General features: G+C 57.8%; 2 protein-coding genes across 2 annotated transcripts; both read left to right on the top strand.

The window, feature by feature from the left end:
* The first annotated feature begins 322 nt into the window (after positions 1–322).
* On the top strand, positions 323–5,024 carry LCN2 (lipocalin 2). Its single transcript, XM_070473814.1, has 7 exons — positions 323–1,082; positions 1,626–1,762; positions 3,187–3,266; positions 3,476–3,595; positions 3,801–3,902; positions 4,659–4,688; positions 4,816–5,024. Exons 1-6 carry the CDS (start codon positions 945–947, stop codon positions 4,679–4,681), a joined length of 600 nt encoding a protein of 199 aa, XP_070329915.1. The 5' UTR covers positions 323–944; the 3' UTR covers positions 4,682–4,688; positions 4,816–5,024.
* A 4,004-nt stretch (positions 5,025–9,028) lies between these two features.
* On the top strand, positions 9,029–12,584 carry BBLN (bublin coiled coil protein). Its single transcript, XM_020874944.2, has 2 exons — positions 9,029–9,270; positions 12,105–12,584. The coding sequence occupies exons 1-2, from the start codon at positions 9,192–9,194 to the stop codon at positions 12,275–12,277; spliced, it is 252 nt and encodes an 83-aa protein (XP_020730603.1). The 5' UTR covers positions 9,029–9,191; the 3' UTR covers positions 12,278–12,584.
* Positions 12,585–13,099: the final 515 nt, after the last annotated feature.

Raw genomic sequence — 13,099 nt, forward strand, 5'->3', positions numbered from 1 at the left:
GGACCAAGTCCTTGCACTCCCTGTGACTCAAAGCACTTGGTGTCCGGAGCAGCCCAGTGGATGGCCTGACCTCAGGCCTCAGCTCACCCTGTGCTGTTCCCCAACCCCACCAACATGGCACCTGGACTGTAGCATCCATGCCCTGCTTTGCTGAGCATCCACACGTGGGGCTCTGGTGTCCAGCTTGGGGGTCTCATCTACTGGACCCACAGCAGGGGCCAAGTACTTTAGGGGCTGGAGGAGAGGAGGGGCCGACTCGAGGAAGGCATGTGTCCTTCAGCCTCTGGCCTGGGGTGGGGCTCCCTGGGTGGGGGGTCAGGGGGCAGGATCTGGGCTCCAAGAGCTCAGGGCTCACACCACACACTCTGTCCTTCCTGGTCAGAATTCTCTCAGCTGCCCCACACTTCCTTGTCCCTTCTGAGAACCAGGCCTATTTGACTACATGGGCTGCGAGGGTGAGTATTTCTCTATTTTCACTGGGGGGTTGGAAGCAGGAGTCTCATCACACATATCCCACCTTGGGCTAGGGCTGAGCTGGGGCTCCTGGAAGCCAGAGATGACAGCTCGTCTGGATCGGGGACCACCAACCACATACAGAGCCAAGCAGAGTGAAGGGAAGGGGCACAGAGCGGGTGTGGAGGGAGCCCTGGTCCCTGCCAGTGCCAGAGGTTGCGGAGTTCCGGGGAAGATCCCCTCCCCACCCCCTGGCCCCTGGTCTTGCACAATCCTGACCAGCGGGGAAAGGGGCAGAATCTTGCCAGGTATTTCAGCAGGAGTGCTGGCAGTTGCCTCACCCTTCCGGGATTTGGCAAAATTTGAATCACTCCACCCTGGGGTGGGCCACGGGTCAGGTGGACCATAAATATGGTCCCCCCAGAGAGCCTGCTCACTCGCTTCCTCCTTTAGCTGCTGCCTGGACTGCCGGCCTCTTCTGCCCCAAAACCATGTCCGTAGCTCTCCTGTGGCTGGGCTTCACCCTCCTGGGGGCCCTGCACACCCAGGCCCAGAGTTCCACCCCCAGACTGCTGCGGGCCCCAGCTCTGTCCAAGATCCCGCTGCAGCCCAACTTCCAGGCTGACCAGGTAAGGGCCCCGGAGGGACAGTGGCAGGGGGCGGGCAGGGAAGCGTGTGGGCAGAGGGGACGGGAGGTGAAGGGTCTTAGCGTACATGCAAGGGCAGGATGCCCAGGCTTCATTCAGCTCAGCCTGCCCTCCGGCCCCCTGATGGAAGCCAGGCTCCATGGCCCCGCATTGACCCTGACCTTGCTGGCAAGAGAATCACCTGGACAGATCTTCCCCAGGTCCACACTCTCTCCCATCATCTCTGTAGTGAGTGGATGATGGGAACGCCTTCAGTCCTCTGCATGAGAAGGAAACTGAGGTCCAGGGAGGACACCCCATCCCTACCATTCTCCGGGCTCCCTCCTTGCCTGGCCTCCCCCAGCTCCCACTGGCTCCCACTACTTCAGTTCCTAGTCCAGGAACTGAATGCCCAGCCCCAGGCCTGCTGCTCAGTGAGAGGGGCTCCTGGCTCGGGGGCAAGCTGCCAGCGGTGCCTGCAGGGACAGTGCTGTAGGGGGCTCTAGGGTGGTTTGTGGATTCTGCCTATTACAGTCCCCCCTGTAGTTCCAGGGAAAGTGGTACGTCATAGGCGTGGCGGGGAATGCAATTAAGAAGGAAGAGCAAGACCAGTTTAAGATGTACACCTCAAACTATGAGCTGAAGGAAGACGGCAGCTACAACGTCACCTCCACCCTATTAAGGTGAGAGTTGCCATCTCCTTGGGGAAAGTGGGGGAGACCCGAGGGGCTGCCTGAGTGTCTAGAGGCAGATTTCATGTCACAGTCAAGGGCTGACCAGAGGAGAGGCAGTCACTCATCCTTCTGCTCAGCAGTGGATTCAGATATTAATATTTGTTCATTTCTTCCTGCATTGTTTAGTCGCTAAGTCGTGCCCAGCCCTTTGCGACCCCTTGAACTGTAGCCCTCCAGGCTCCTCTGTCCATGAGATTATCAAGACAAGAATACTGGAGTGGGTTGCCATTTCCTTCTTCAGGGGATCTTCCCGGTCCAGGGATCAAACCCGCATCTCCTGCACTGGCAGGTGGATTCTTTACCACTGAGCCACCAGGGAAGCCCTCTTCCTTCATCAGATCATTTATTGGTTATTTCAGTGCAGATAGACAGTGCTGGGCATGGACACAGGCATCAGGAAACAAGACACAGAGAGAGAGCAGGGTTCTCCTGGGTGGGGAAGAGGGTCCCTGAATCCAGCCTGGAACCCCACCCAGGTCTTCATTGAGGGTTTACAGGGAGGTAGCCTCCAGAACTGGGCCTTGAAGGAGCCACTCTGCCTCGGAAGGAGGCATAGAGTATCCATAGCAAGGATTGGTGGACTCTGAGTCAGAGGGAAGCACTCCTTCAGGAAGCAGCAAGTCATCATCCAGCTACCCAGCAGGAGCTGATGAGTGGCTTGGCAAGGGGGGCAGCCCACACACTGCCAGGGTCCTCAGACACCAGCGCAGAAGTGATCTGGTGAGGAGTGGGTCTGAGCAGGGAAACTCTGGGTGTGGTGGAGAGACAAACGGTGGCTGCCAAGGATCACCCAGCCTCTCTGGCACCCAGGGAGACTGAGGCTGGAGCATGTGTGCAATAAGAAGCAGAGGGAGGATGGGTTTGGGGAGATAAGCTCCGGAATACCAGGGGAGAGGGTGGAACTCAGGTCAGGGTTGACCCAGGAGCTAGAGGAGTCCTTGGCATGGAGCAGACTGGAACCTTGGAGGGTGAGTCCCCCAGGAGAGTTTCCAGACAGGGAAGCAGCAGAGGGAAGATAGTAGGGGATAAATGCCTGAGGAATGGGGTAGGGGACAGTGTGTAGAGAAGACCACCAAGGGGAGACAGCCCTGAAGAGGAAAGGACAGTGGGTGCTAGAGGGAGGATCTGAGCAGGGTCAGGTGGCCCAGGGAGGACCGGGCAGGGACACCCAGGGGTCGGCTCAGAGGCCCATCTGAGCTGGGTGGGGAGGGGACCTCCTGCTGTGGTGGGGGATGGGCTGTCTTGGGCTGGGCCAAACCAGGAGCGTCAGAATCCCAGCCCCTCCAGCTGCAGCCCTGGCCCCGACCATGTCCAGCCCCAGGAGCGCAAGCCCCTGTCCCCTCTGCCCTCACTCACCCATCTCTCGCCCACAGGGACGAGGGCTGTGACTACTGGATCAGAACTTTTGTCCCAAGCTCCCGGCCTGGCCAGTTCACCCTTGGCAATATTAAGAGTGAGTCCTGAGGGAGGTGGGCCCTGGGGTTGGGCTTCCAGGAGGTGGGGGCAGGCAGGATCCTCCTAGAAGGGGCACAGTCCTCCCCGCCCCTCCACACGGATGCTGTTCTGTGCGGAGAGCCCGTGTAGACAGGTGGGGAACAAAGCAGCTCCCTCCTCCCAGCAGGGGCAGCTGACCCCTCCCTGTCCTTCCCATCTTCCCCGCAGGCTACCCTGGGATAAGGAGCTACACCGTGCGGGTGGTGAACACCGACTACAACCAGTTTGCCATAGTGTTCTTCAAGAAGGTTCAAAAGAAACAGGGGTACTTCAAGACCACCCTTTACGGTGGGTCCTTCCTTTGCGACCTCAGGGACCCATCCCCACCCAGCCCCCCAGGTCCTCTCCAGTTCAGCTCCGAGCCCCTGCGGGGGTCCAGGGAGGGAGGCCCTTCTGCAGACCCTCCATGAGGAAGGGGTCAGAGGCCTTGTTCATACATCCAGCAATGTTTAGAGAGTGTTTGCTGGCCACTCGCTGGCCACCTTGACCACAGGGAGGACCAAGGAGCTGAGCCCTGAATTGAAGGAGAACTTCATCAACTTCGCCAAGTCCCTGCGCCTCACTGATGACCACATTGTCTTCACCGTCCCGATTGGTAATGGCCAGTGTGGACTGTCCAGGCCCACTGCTATCCCCCGCTGCCTCCCAGGGAGAGGGGGGCGGAGGAAGGGCTTGGCCCTCTGCTCTGTCCCTGAAGCCCCTCTCTGGGAGCCACTCTGGGTTCAGGAAGACCCTGCCCCAACCCAGGGATCTGAGGGGCACCCAGGGATCTGGGCCCCAAGTGTTCCTCCTTGACAGATGAGGATTTCAGACCCACGTCGAAATTTTCCCAGTCTGTCGGCCCTGGGGTCCCCTTCTCCCTACGATCCAGGCCCTCACTATCTGGGACCACTTCCTCCTCCCTCCCCCTTGTCTGGGGCCCCTTTCCTCCTCGCCTTAAGGCCTGCTCACCACTGACTTGAAAGGCGGCCTTGTCTTCAGGCAGCCTGGTCTGGGCATGGGGCTCCAGCCGGGCCGCCCAGGGAGCCAGCAGACCCCCGTAGCTGGGGGTCTGCCAGGGCCCAGCAGGTAAATAGGTGGGCAGCCTGGTGGCTGAGCGGATGTGTGGCAGGGCCTCGCTGGCCTGCTCTGAACGGGGTGCCCCCGAGCTGCTCATCCTGAGGCCTTCCTCCCAAACCCCTGCTCCCAGCCCTGAATGGAACTCCCAGATCTGCAGGTGCTGGGCCAGGCTGGAGCCTGGGGTGCCCAGGGGCAGGGCAGGCATCCCAGTGGGCAGAAGTCTCTCTCTCACACACACACACACACACATAGACACACCCCTGCCCATTCTGACAGACTCTCTCCCCTACAGACCGGTGCATCGATGACCAGTGAACCTGCAGTGAGTACGGCTGGGGAGCGGGGGCAGATGGGAGCCAAGGGGGTGCAGTGGGCCTGGGGTCTCAAACTACCTTTGCGCCCCCCCACCCAGGACAGTTGCTGTCTCTACTTCCCCGTCTCCCTCTCAGGTGCCTCCCGTCTCTCTTTGCTCCCACCCGCCTCATGCCAGCCTTTGCCTGACCCAGCGCCCAGTTAACTCCCCCACCAGCCTGGACACCAGTGACAGGAGAGAGCCCAGAGGCCCTTCTCCGGGTCTGCCCCCCAGCAGCTCCTTGGGCTGCAGCCCGGAAGATGCAGCCCCGCCTTGCCTGCTAAATAAACACATGCCCCGCCCCTAGTCTGTGCTGCTTGACTGTGCTCCTGGACTCCTGGGCCGCTGGGAAGAGGACAGGCAAAGGCTGGGCTCACATCAGCATGGCTCCCGGAGCCCCTCGGTTCCTTTGGCTGAACCCTTCCTAGCCCCCCACCCCAGGCCAGCAGCAGGCCTCACATGACCCTGACTTCAAGGAGTGACTGGTCCAGCAGAAACACTGAAGGGGTCACACCTCATTTCCACGTTTGGCCACCTGCAACAGGCACCACCACAGAGGCTCAGCCAGGGACGGGGAGCTGGAGGGGGGCTGTGAGGGCTGAGGTGCTATCACACTCAACTTCCTCAGGACCCCTGTGAGTGCTGGAAGATGGCAGCTAGGGCAGGAGGGATGCACAGTGGTGGGGCAGAGGCACGCCCAGCCTGAGACTGTGCCAGGGGAGGGAACGTCTTCAGGCGTGGTCCCCTGCCCCTCTGATAGCCAAACCTCCCTGCCCCTGGTTGGCCCAGGGATCACTCTCTGGCTCCCACTGGTGGGTGGCTGTGACCATGCTGAGCCCATTCAGCGTCCTGTCCTCACCCACGCCTCCCCCTCCATAATGACCTCCAGACCACCAAGGGCAGAGCTGGGGGCCACAGGGAGGCGAATACACCATCAGGAATCCAGATTCTAGAAGACTCAAGGGCTCCAGGCCTGCACCCACCACTTGGCTGGGCCTGACAAGCCCTTGTTCACCAACAAGCTGGAGCTGGAGCCCCTCCTTATCGGCATCAGGAACCCCCTCCCTGCCTCTTCTTCCAGTTGCAAGATCAGAGGCTGGAGAGGCAGGGTTCTGAAAAAACCCAGGCTTCTCCACCCTCAGACTTGCACACCCACCCAGTCACCTTTTTAAACTGTGATAATCCTGGATAATCTCTTTCTCAAATTCTTAACTTTGTCATCTCTGCAAAGGCCCCTTTCCCAAATAAGGTACCATTCACTGGTTCCAAGGACTCGTTGTTTAGTCACTAAGTCGTGTCCAACTCTTTGTGACCTCATGGACTGCAGCACACCAGGCTCCTCTGTCCACCACTATTTCCCAGAGTTTGCTCAAATTCATGTCCATTGAATCAGTGATGCCATCCAACCATCTCATCCTCTGTGGCCCCTTCTCTTCTTGCCCTCAATCTTTCACAGCATCAGGTGGCCAAAGTATTGGAGCTTTAGTTTCAGCATCAGTCCTTCCAATGAATATTCAGGGTTGATTTCCTTTAGGATTGACTAATTTGATCTCTGTGCTGTTTAAGGGACTCTAAAGGTTCAAGGACTAGGACCCAGTTGTCTTCAGGGACTGCTATTCAGCCTGCCACACTGTGCTGGGTGGGGGGGAATGATGACAGACTTTGTGAGATGGGGAGTGAGAGGTTAATGGGGACCCTAGGGACAGGTCCCCACCTCTGATCGAGGCTGGCTGGTGTAGCGGCTGCATTGTCCTGTGGTCTGGTGTGTGAACCTTGACCACAGGAGTGGCGTGGGCAGGGTCCAGGTTCGCTTTGGCTTCTGGGAGTAGAGAAGGGGCCAGCCAGGTAGCGGGCTTCATCACCTGCATGATCCAGCTCCCCATCCTCCCACCCTTACTCACTGCCTGGGGATGAGGCTTTGGCTGGGTTCTTGTCTCCTTTCCTCCCACCTGCCTCCCTCTGCCCAGATCTCTAGCCCCAGGCTCCAGGCCCCAGGCACAAGCTCAGGTCCAGAAGAAAAGCCGCTCCTTGAATACCATGGTGGGGGTCGTCCCCAGTTTTCCATGGAGTCTGACTTCTAAGAGGACAAGCTGAGGGCCTCCCCTACCTGGTTCCCATGATGGGATGGGAGTCCTGGGGTTGGGGAGGTGGTACTGTCTGGGGCTGGGTTGTCTCCCTGGAAAGAGGGGGTTGAATGCCTGGCAGAGGAGTGAGCAAGGCTGAGAAAGGAGGGCTGGGCACCTGCCTTTGGCAGACTGGTGAGAGGCCCTCCCAGTGACCATGGTATTTCACTAAGACAGAAGAGCCCTGTGTCCTCTGATGGGCACAGAAACACCTGCGTCTGTGTATAGCACACAAGTGTGCAGAGACATGGCAGAAACACAGATGACATATGTGGACATGCTGACGCAATCCCACACACACATATCCTTACAAGCACAGGACACCCAAAGAAAAACACAGGCACATGTTTTCTCCCAGATGTGAAATCATACCTGGGATCACAGGGGTCCACTCTGTGTGTGAGTCCACATACAAGGGGTGAAACAGGAGGACACCCGGGCACAAGGAGCAGCAGACCTTCAGAGAGACATACAGGTTCCCAGAAACATGCCAACACACGTAGGGTACACACCACACAGACGCAGCAGGTGGTTGGGAACGCTCATGCATGGAGCTTGCTCGGGGACACCTGATGGCACATGTCCACCCATCTGAGTGCCCAGTTCCCCAGGCACACTCCCAGCACCCTTCCGAAGCCAAGACTCCTCCCTCTCCAGGAGTGGCCCAGGTGCTACCTGCCACCTGCTCCATCTATGGGCACAGTACCTTCAGAGAAGGCTGGGGAGTGTGCCTCAGGTGGTGGGGAGCAAGTGGAGGCCTGGCAGGTAGGGGAATGGGAGGAGAGGTACCCACCCCTTATAGTCAAGGAGGGTGAGCTGACCCAGGTGAGGGATTGTTCACTACAATTCTTCCCATCTGGTTCAGCATGGGCCTCGCCTCCACTCCACCTGGTTCAGGGAGAAGGTGGGGCTGACATCATGCAATGCAGCGGTGGTGCTGACTGGGGACACAACTGCATCCTCCACGTTCCTTAGGAGAAACAGCAAGGCAGCTTCTGGGACAGAGAGGATCCCTCCTCGCTGTCATCATCAGGGAACACACCTGGGCCTGACCCCTACCTGAAGGATGGCCTTCTGGCAGGAATTACCAGTGTGAGACCAGAACCAGGCCTCGGAGCAGTTATAGTGACGAGTCCCAGTAAGTAAGCCCCTCTCCCCTGGACATGAGCCTGACTCAGCTGTGTCCCTGGCCAGGATCACACCTGTGGGGCCAGCTCAGAAGAGAGAATTTCTGGCTGGATGACTTGTGGCAGGGCTCCCTTTCCAAGCTGATAAAAAGGGTAAGGTATCATGGCAGCTGGGCAGACCTTATCTGGACGCCTTTCTTGACTGACAGCCACAAGCTGCACTCTGCTGACTATGACTCTCAAGGAGGCTGTGAATGGATACTGTCCCTATACATTGTTATTTTTGTTCAGGCGCTCAGTCCTGTCCAACTCTTTGCAACCCCATAGACTGCAGCATGCCAGGCTTCCCTGTCCTTCACCATTTCCCGGAGCTTGCTCAAACTCATATTAATCAAGTCGGTGATACCATTCAACCATCTCATCTTCTGTCTCCCCTTCTCCTCCTGCTTTCAATCTTTCCCAGCATCAGGGTCTTTTCCAACGAGCCGGCTCTTCGCATCAGGTGGCCCAAGTATTGGAGTTTTGGCTTCAGCATCAGTCCTTCCAATGAATATTCAAGGTTGATTTCCTTTAGGAGTGACTGATCTCCTTGCTGTCCAAGGGACTCTCAAGGCTTCTCCAACACCACAGTTCGAAAGCATCTTCTTCGGCGCTCAGCCTTCTTTATGGTCCAACTCTCACATCCACACATGACTACTGCAAAAATTGTAGGCTCTATACATTGGGGCCTTAGAAACGCGTCTCAGATTTCGCCCATGGGCAGGCGCCCGCTAGCTAGGGAAGAGTAGGGGTCCCAGCTGCCCTGCCCTCGTGCCAGGTCGCTGCCCGAGGTGAAGGCCGAGCCTCCACCGCCTAAGATTCTCCTGGAGGTCGCCCTGGATGGTCCAACTTGGCCGCCAGAAGAGGGGCGGGCCTGGGGAAACCGGCCAAAGTGGGCGGAGCTCGACTGTGAGGCAGGGTGTGGGCGGGGCTCTGTGGGGGCGGAGCCTTGCGGTCAGCCGGGGGCGGGGTTCTGGAGGCAGGGCACAGTGGAGGCGGAGCTCCAGCCTCCGGGCTCCGCCTTAGGGGCGGGTCCCGGCCGCCCCGGCGCTTTCCACCGCGGTGTTCCACCCTTCCGGCTCGGAGTTCCATTCACCGCCTCCACCTTCCGCCCCGCGCCGGCAGTCGGCGAGACGGTCGCCGCGTTCCATCATCCCGTGGCCCTTGCGGCGCCCGAGCCCGCAATGTCGGGCCCCAACGGGGACCTGGGCACGCCGGTGGAGGCGGGCGCGGAAGGCGAGGAAGACGGCTTCGGGGAAGCAGGTGACTCGGGGTGGGGTGGGGTGAGGTGGGGTGGGGGGAGCTGCTGAAGCGACGTTTGCTTTCTCGGGGGTGCCCTCCTGGGAGGAGGAATAGGGGCCGGAAAGAAACTGCAGAGCCCTCCCATCCCCCGCCCCAGGGAGGGTCCGGAGCTGCAGGCGCTTTCCTGAAAATCGGGGCGAGCACCTGCGAGCTGGCCCCTGGAAACCGCAGCCCTGGAGAACTGTGGTCAGTCGAGCCTGTTTTACAGATGAGGAAACTGAGGCCGCTTCAGGGATCACTCGCTTTTGGGGGGGCGGTGGATTAGGACCTACTTCAACCACCTCTTTCAGCCCCTGTGGAGATGGGGACTCCTAAGGGGGCGAGGCTGGGTGTGGACCCTCCTGGGTTAGCACAAGGGGCTATCTTGGTGGGCGTGCCACCCTGCTGAGTCAGCATCCCCAGCCACCTTTGCTGGTAGTGGTCTGGAGTCCAGGCGAATGTGACTTGCTTACCCAGCATCCTGTTGCCTGCACAGCACTGCGAGGGGGAACGGGTGGGGGAGGTAGGAGGCTGGATAAGGAGAGAGAAAGATCAGCTCCCTTATCACTTTCTGGAGACTCAGTTTCCCCATCTGTAAAATAAGAATAATGGTTTAGTGTCCACCCACACTGAGATGTATCAGGATTAAATGAGAAAACGAATGAATAGTAGGCTCCAAGCATGCAAGTGTTCTGTAAATGGTTAGTCCCTTTAGTGTAATAAAGATTAGTGTATTAACTTAGAGGTCAGGACTTAGTGAATGCGGGCTAAGTATAGACTCTGCTTTTGGCTGTTTTGGGTAACAGCTTTATTGAGCGATAATGCACAAACTATACAATTAACTTATTTAAATTGTACAATTCAGTGGGTTTTAGGATATTCAGAGTTGTGCACCCATCCATCAAGACCACAATAGTTTTAGAACACTTCCTCACTCAAGATCTGCATTTTTACTAATAAAGAGGTAGAGCAAATGGGGTAAGCAGTGGGCTGCCCAGTTCCCCCTGGGCACTGCTGGTGAAGAGCAGCCAGGTGAGGTGCTGGGAGCTGTGATGGGGGCATCTGGAAGGACCTCCCAGGAGTCATGTTGAATGGAAGTTGGCAGATTGACAGGGCTTGGGACATAAAGGAAGAGGGTGTCCTCAACGGAAGGCAAAGACTTGGAACTGAGAGGTACCCTTGACACTTGACTCAGACAAAGCCCAGCCCCAGGAGTGGAGACACCCGCCTCCCCCAGCCTCCTCCCCACTTGGGTCTCTTGACCAGAATATGAAATGTTGCTAATAGTGACCATCTACTAAGTGCTTGCTGTGGCCAGACCCTGAATTCTTGATATATGTATTTGACGTCTCACAATAACCTACTTTTTGTCCCCTTTTCCCAGAAAAGTGCAGTAACTTGCTGGGATGGAGCGGAACTGGGACTGAAACCCAAGTGCCCCTGCTCCCCTAGCACCACCAACCAGCTGCAGGACGCTAGGCACGTGTCTTCCTTCTTGGACCTCAGTTTCCCCATTTGTACCACAAGGGAGTTGGACTCTAAGATCCAACAGAGGCTTTCCGACTCTGTCCTCTGTGAGTTAGGACAACTCTGACCAATGGGTACCCTTCCCCCAGAAGGCAAAAACCTTTGCACCCTTATCCCAGACACACTTTTTTGACGCTGGCCATTCCCACACACCGCCAGCCACTTCCCCTTTGTCCCAAGCTGGCAGCTGAGTGTATCTGAGTCATGGGCTGGCTCAGAACTGGGTCCCGCAGTGGGCACAGGCCCAGACCTTGGGTCCTAAGAGACACTGTGTTGCTGAGAGAGGCAGGTCAGAAGTGTCAGTGGAGGAGAGAGTGATGGTTTCTGATGGAGACTAGGGAAGGCTTCTTGGAAGAAGAGGCATTTGGAGCCGGTCCTTGAATGGCTGTTGTGGTTGAAGCATTCAGGGTGGCAGGGTCAGTTGAGAAAAGGCAGAAGGCTGGAAAGTCAGGCTCCATTCATTCATCCATTCATTCAACAAATGCTCACTGTGTGACAGTGAGGGTACTGGGGAAACAGCAGTGGACACAGGACCCCTCTCGCAGAGCACTCACTACAGTGTGGTGGGAGAGACAGACCGGCACACAATCACAGCAATCGAGCCGGAGATGAAGGCCATGGAGCTGTGAGAGCAAGGGGGTCAGGAATAGAGGCCTGACCCAGGCTGGGGCACCATCCGCGCTACACTTGAAGGATGGGTGGGGCTCCTCCAGGAGAAGAGAAGGGAAGCAAGACAGAGGAGGACACGGCATACTCCAGGCAGAGACCACAGCAGGTTCAAGGGGCCTGAGGTGGGCAAAGGCAGGTGTGAGAGAAGAAGGGAGAAGGCAGGGGAGGGGGGTAAGAGGAGGAAGCAGGACCTGGGAGTCTGCCAGGAACCTTATTCTGAGGGCAGGGGAGCCAGGCAGGGCTAGAGAGTAGGGTCTGCCTGGGGACAGAGGCCTGGATTGCCTGACTCAGGCACATGGGCTCTGGCCTCTAGGCAGTTGATGCAGGAAGTAGAGAGACTCGGCATCTGGCAGGACTTCCCAGGCTGGACACTGTCTGCCTGACCTCCCTATGACCACCCTAACCCTAGAAAAAGATGGCACATTAACCTATTTCTCCAATGCCTTTCTTCTTTCGATATACACCCATTTTCCAGATGATGACAGTGAGGCTCAAGAAGGAGTAGGGACTTGCCCAAAGCCCTTTTTGAAACAGGCTGGCAGACAATGGTGGTGGTGGGGAGGGCGCCTGTGAGCTCTGAGGAGATATGGGACCTTGATTGTCTTTCCCCTTCCTTCCAGAATACGCTGCCATCAATTCCATGTTGGACCAGATCAACTCCTGTCTGGACCACCTGGAGGAGAAGAATGACCACCTCCATGCCCGCCTCCAGGAACTGCTTGAATCCAACCGGCAGACTCGCCTTGAGTTCCAGCAGCAGCTTGGGGAGACCCCAAGTGATGCCAACCCCTAGGCCCTGGGGGCCCCCAGACAGGCCCCAACCCTGCCTTGCTGGTCCAGGCTCTGGCCTGAACACTCACCACCTGGCTTAGATACCTTCTCAGGGGCTGGCCGACAGATCTCCTGGGGGTTCTGCCTGCCTAGGCCACCTTTCTGGTACTTCCCTTGGTGTGCCTGGGCCAGCCCCCACCTCCCAGCATCCCCTCCTGGAGCCAGGTGTGGGCCAGCGGCTCACCCAGCATGCCTGCCTGCCCAACTCCTGGACGCTCCCCACTCTGCCCAGGCCTTGACTGTCCACATTAAACGGGTCTCCAACACCACTGTGCCTTCTCTTTCTTCTGTATCCTGGGATGAGGACCCCAGTGGCCGCCAGAGGTGAACAGGGCAGTGGAGGCATTGATCACACGCTGGTGGTTCACAAGCCTGGTGGTAGGGCTGAGGTTCTTGGCCTTCTTGTATTTCTGGGCACAGAGGTGCAGGTGAGGCCAGGGCTTCCTCTCCACTGGATATGCTCCTGGCCAGAGGTTGCTCCCCCAGACCAGCTGAGACAGCATCAGCCATGCTGTGTGACCCTGGGTGATGTGCTCAGCTTCTCTGGGCTCTAGGGCCTATCAGCAAGACAACCAAGACCAAGATATGCTGTGTAGCCTTGGGTTCTGCCCTCCAGCTCTTGATCCTCAGTCTTGGTCCTCAGTCTCCCCATCTGGCCAATCAAAGGGCTGGTCTGGTTGTCTGTCTCTAAGGGTCCTTCCAGATGGGGAAGAACTAAAAAGCTTGCTCAGCCAGGGCTCCACTCACTAATGATTCATCATAAGGTCTTCTGACAAGAAGGGTG

This window comes from Odocoileus virginianus, chromosome 2, assembly GCF_023699985.2.
Source record: "Odocoileus virginianus isolate 20LAN1187 ecotype Illinois chromosome 2, Ovbor_1.2, whole genome shotgun sequence".
Classification (NCBI taxonomy): Eukaryota; Metazoa; Chordata; class Mammalia; order Artiodactyla; family Cervidae; genus Odocoileus; species Odocoileus virginianus.

What these genes read in the sequence shown, in the direction of transcription:
- LCN2 (XM_070473814.1), top strand. Translation starts at nt 945, where the DNA reads ATGTCCGTAGCTCTCCTGTGGCTGGGCTTCACCCTCCTGGGGGCCCTG. An exon ending in CCAACTTCCAGGCTGACCAG is followed by an intron (nt 1,083 to 1,625) that starts GTAAGGGCCCCG and finishes TCCCCCCTGTAG; the next exon opens with TTCCAGGGAAAGTGGTACGT. An exon ending in TGTCTTCACCGTCCCGATTG is followed by an intron (nt 3,903 to 4,658) that starts GTAATGGCCAGT and finishes TCTCCCCTACAG; the next exon opens with ACCGGTGCATCGATGACCAG.
- BBLN (XM_020874944.2), top strand. Translation starts at nt 9,192, where the DNA reads ATGTCGGGCCCCAACGGGGACCTGGGCACGCCGGTGGAGGCGGGCGCG. An exon ending in AGACGGCTTCGGGGAAGCAG is followed by an intron (nt 9,271 to 12,104) that starts GTGACTCGGGGT and finishes CCTTCCTTCCAG; the next exon opens with AATACGCTGCCATCAATTCC.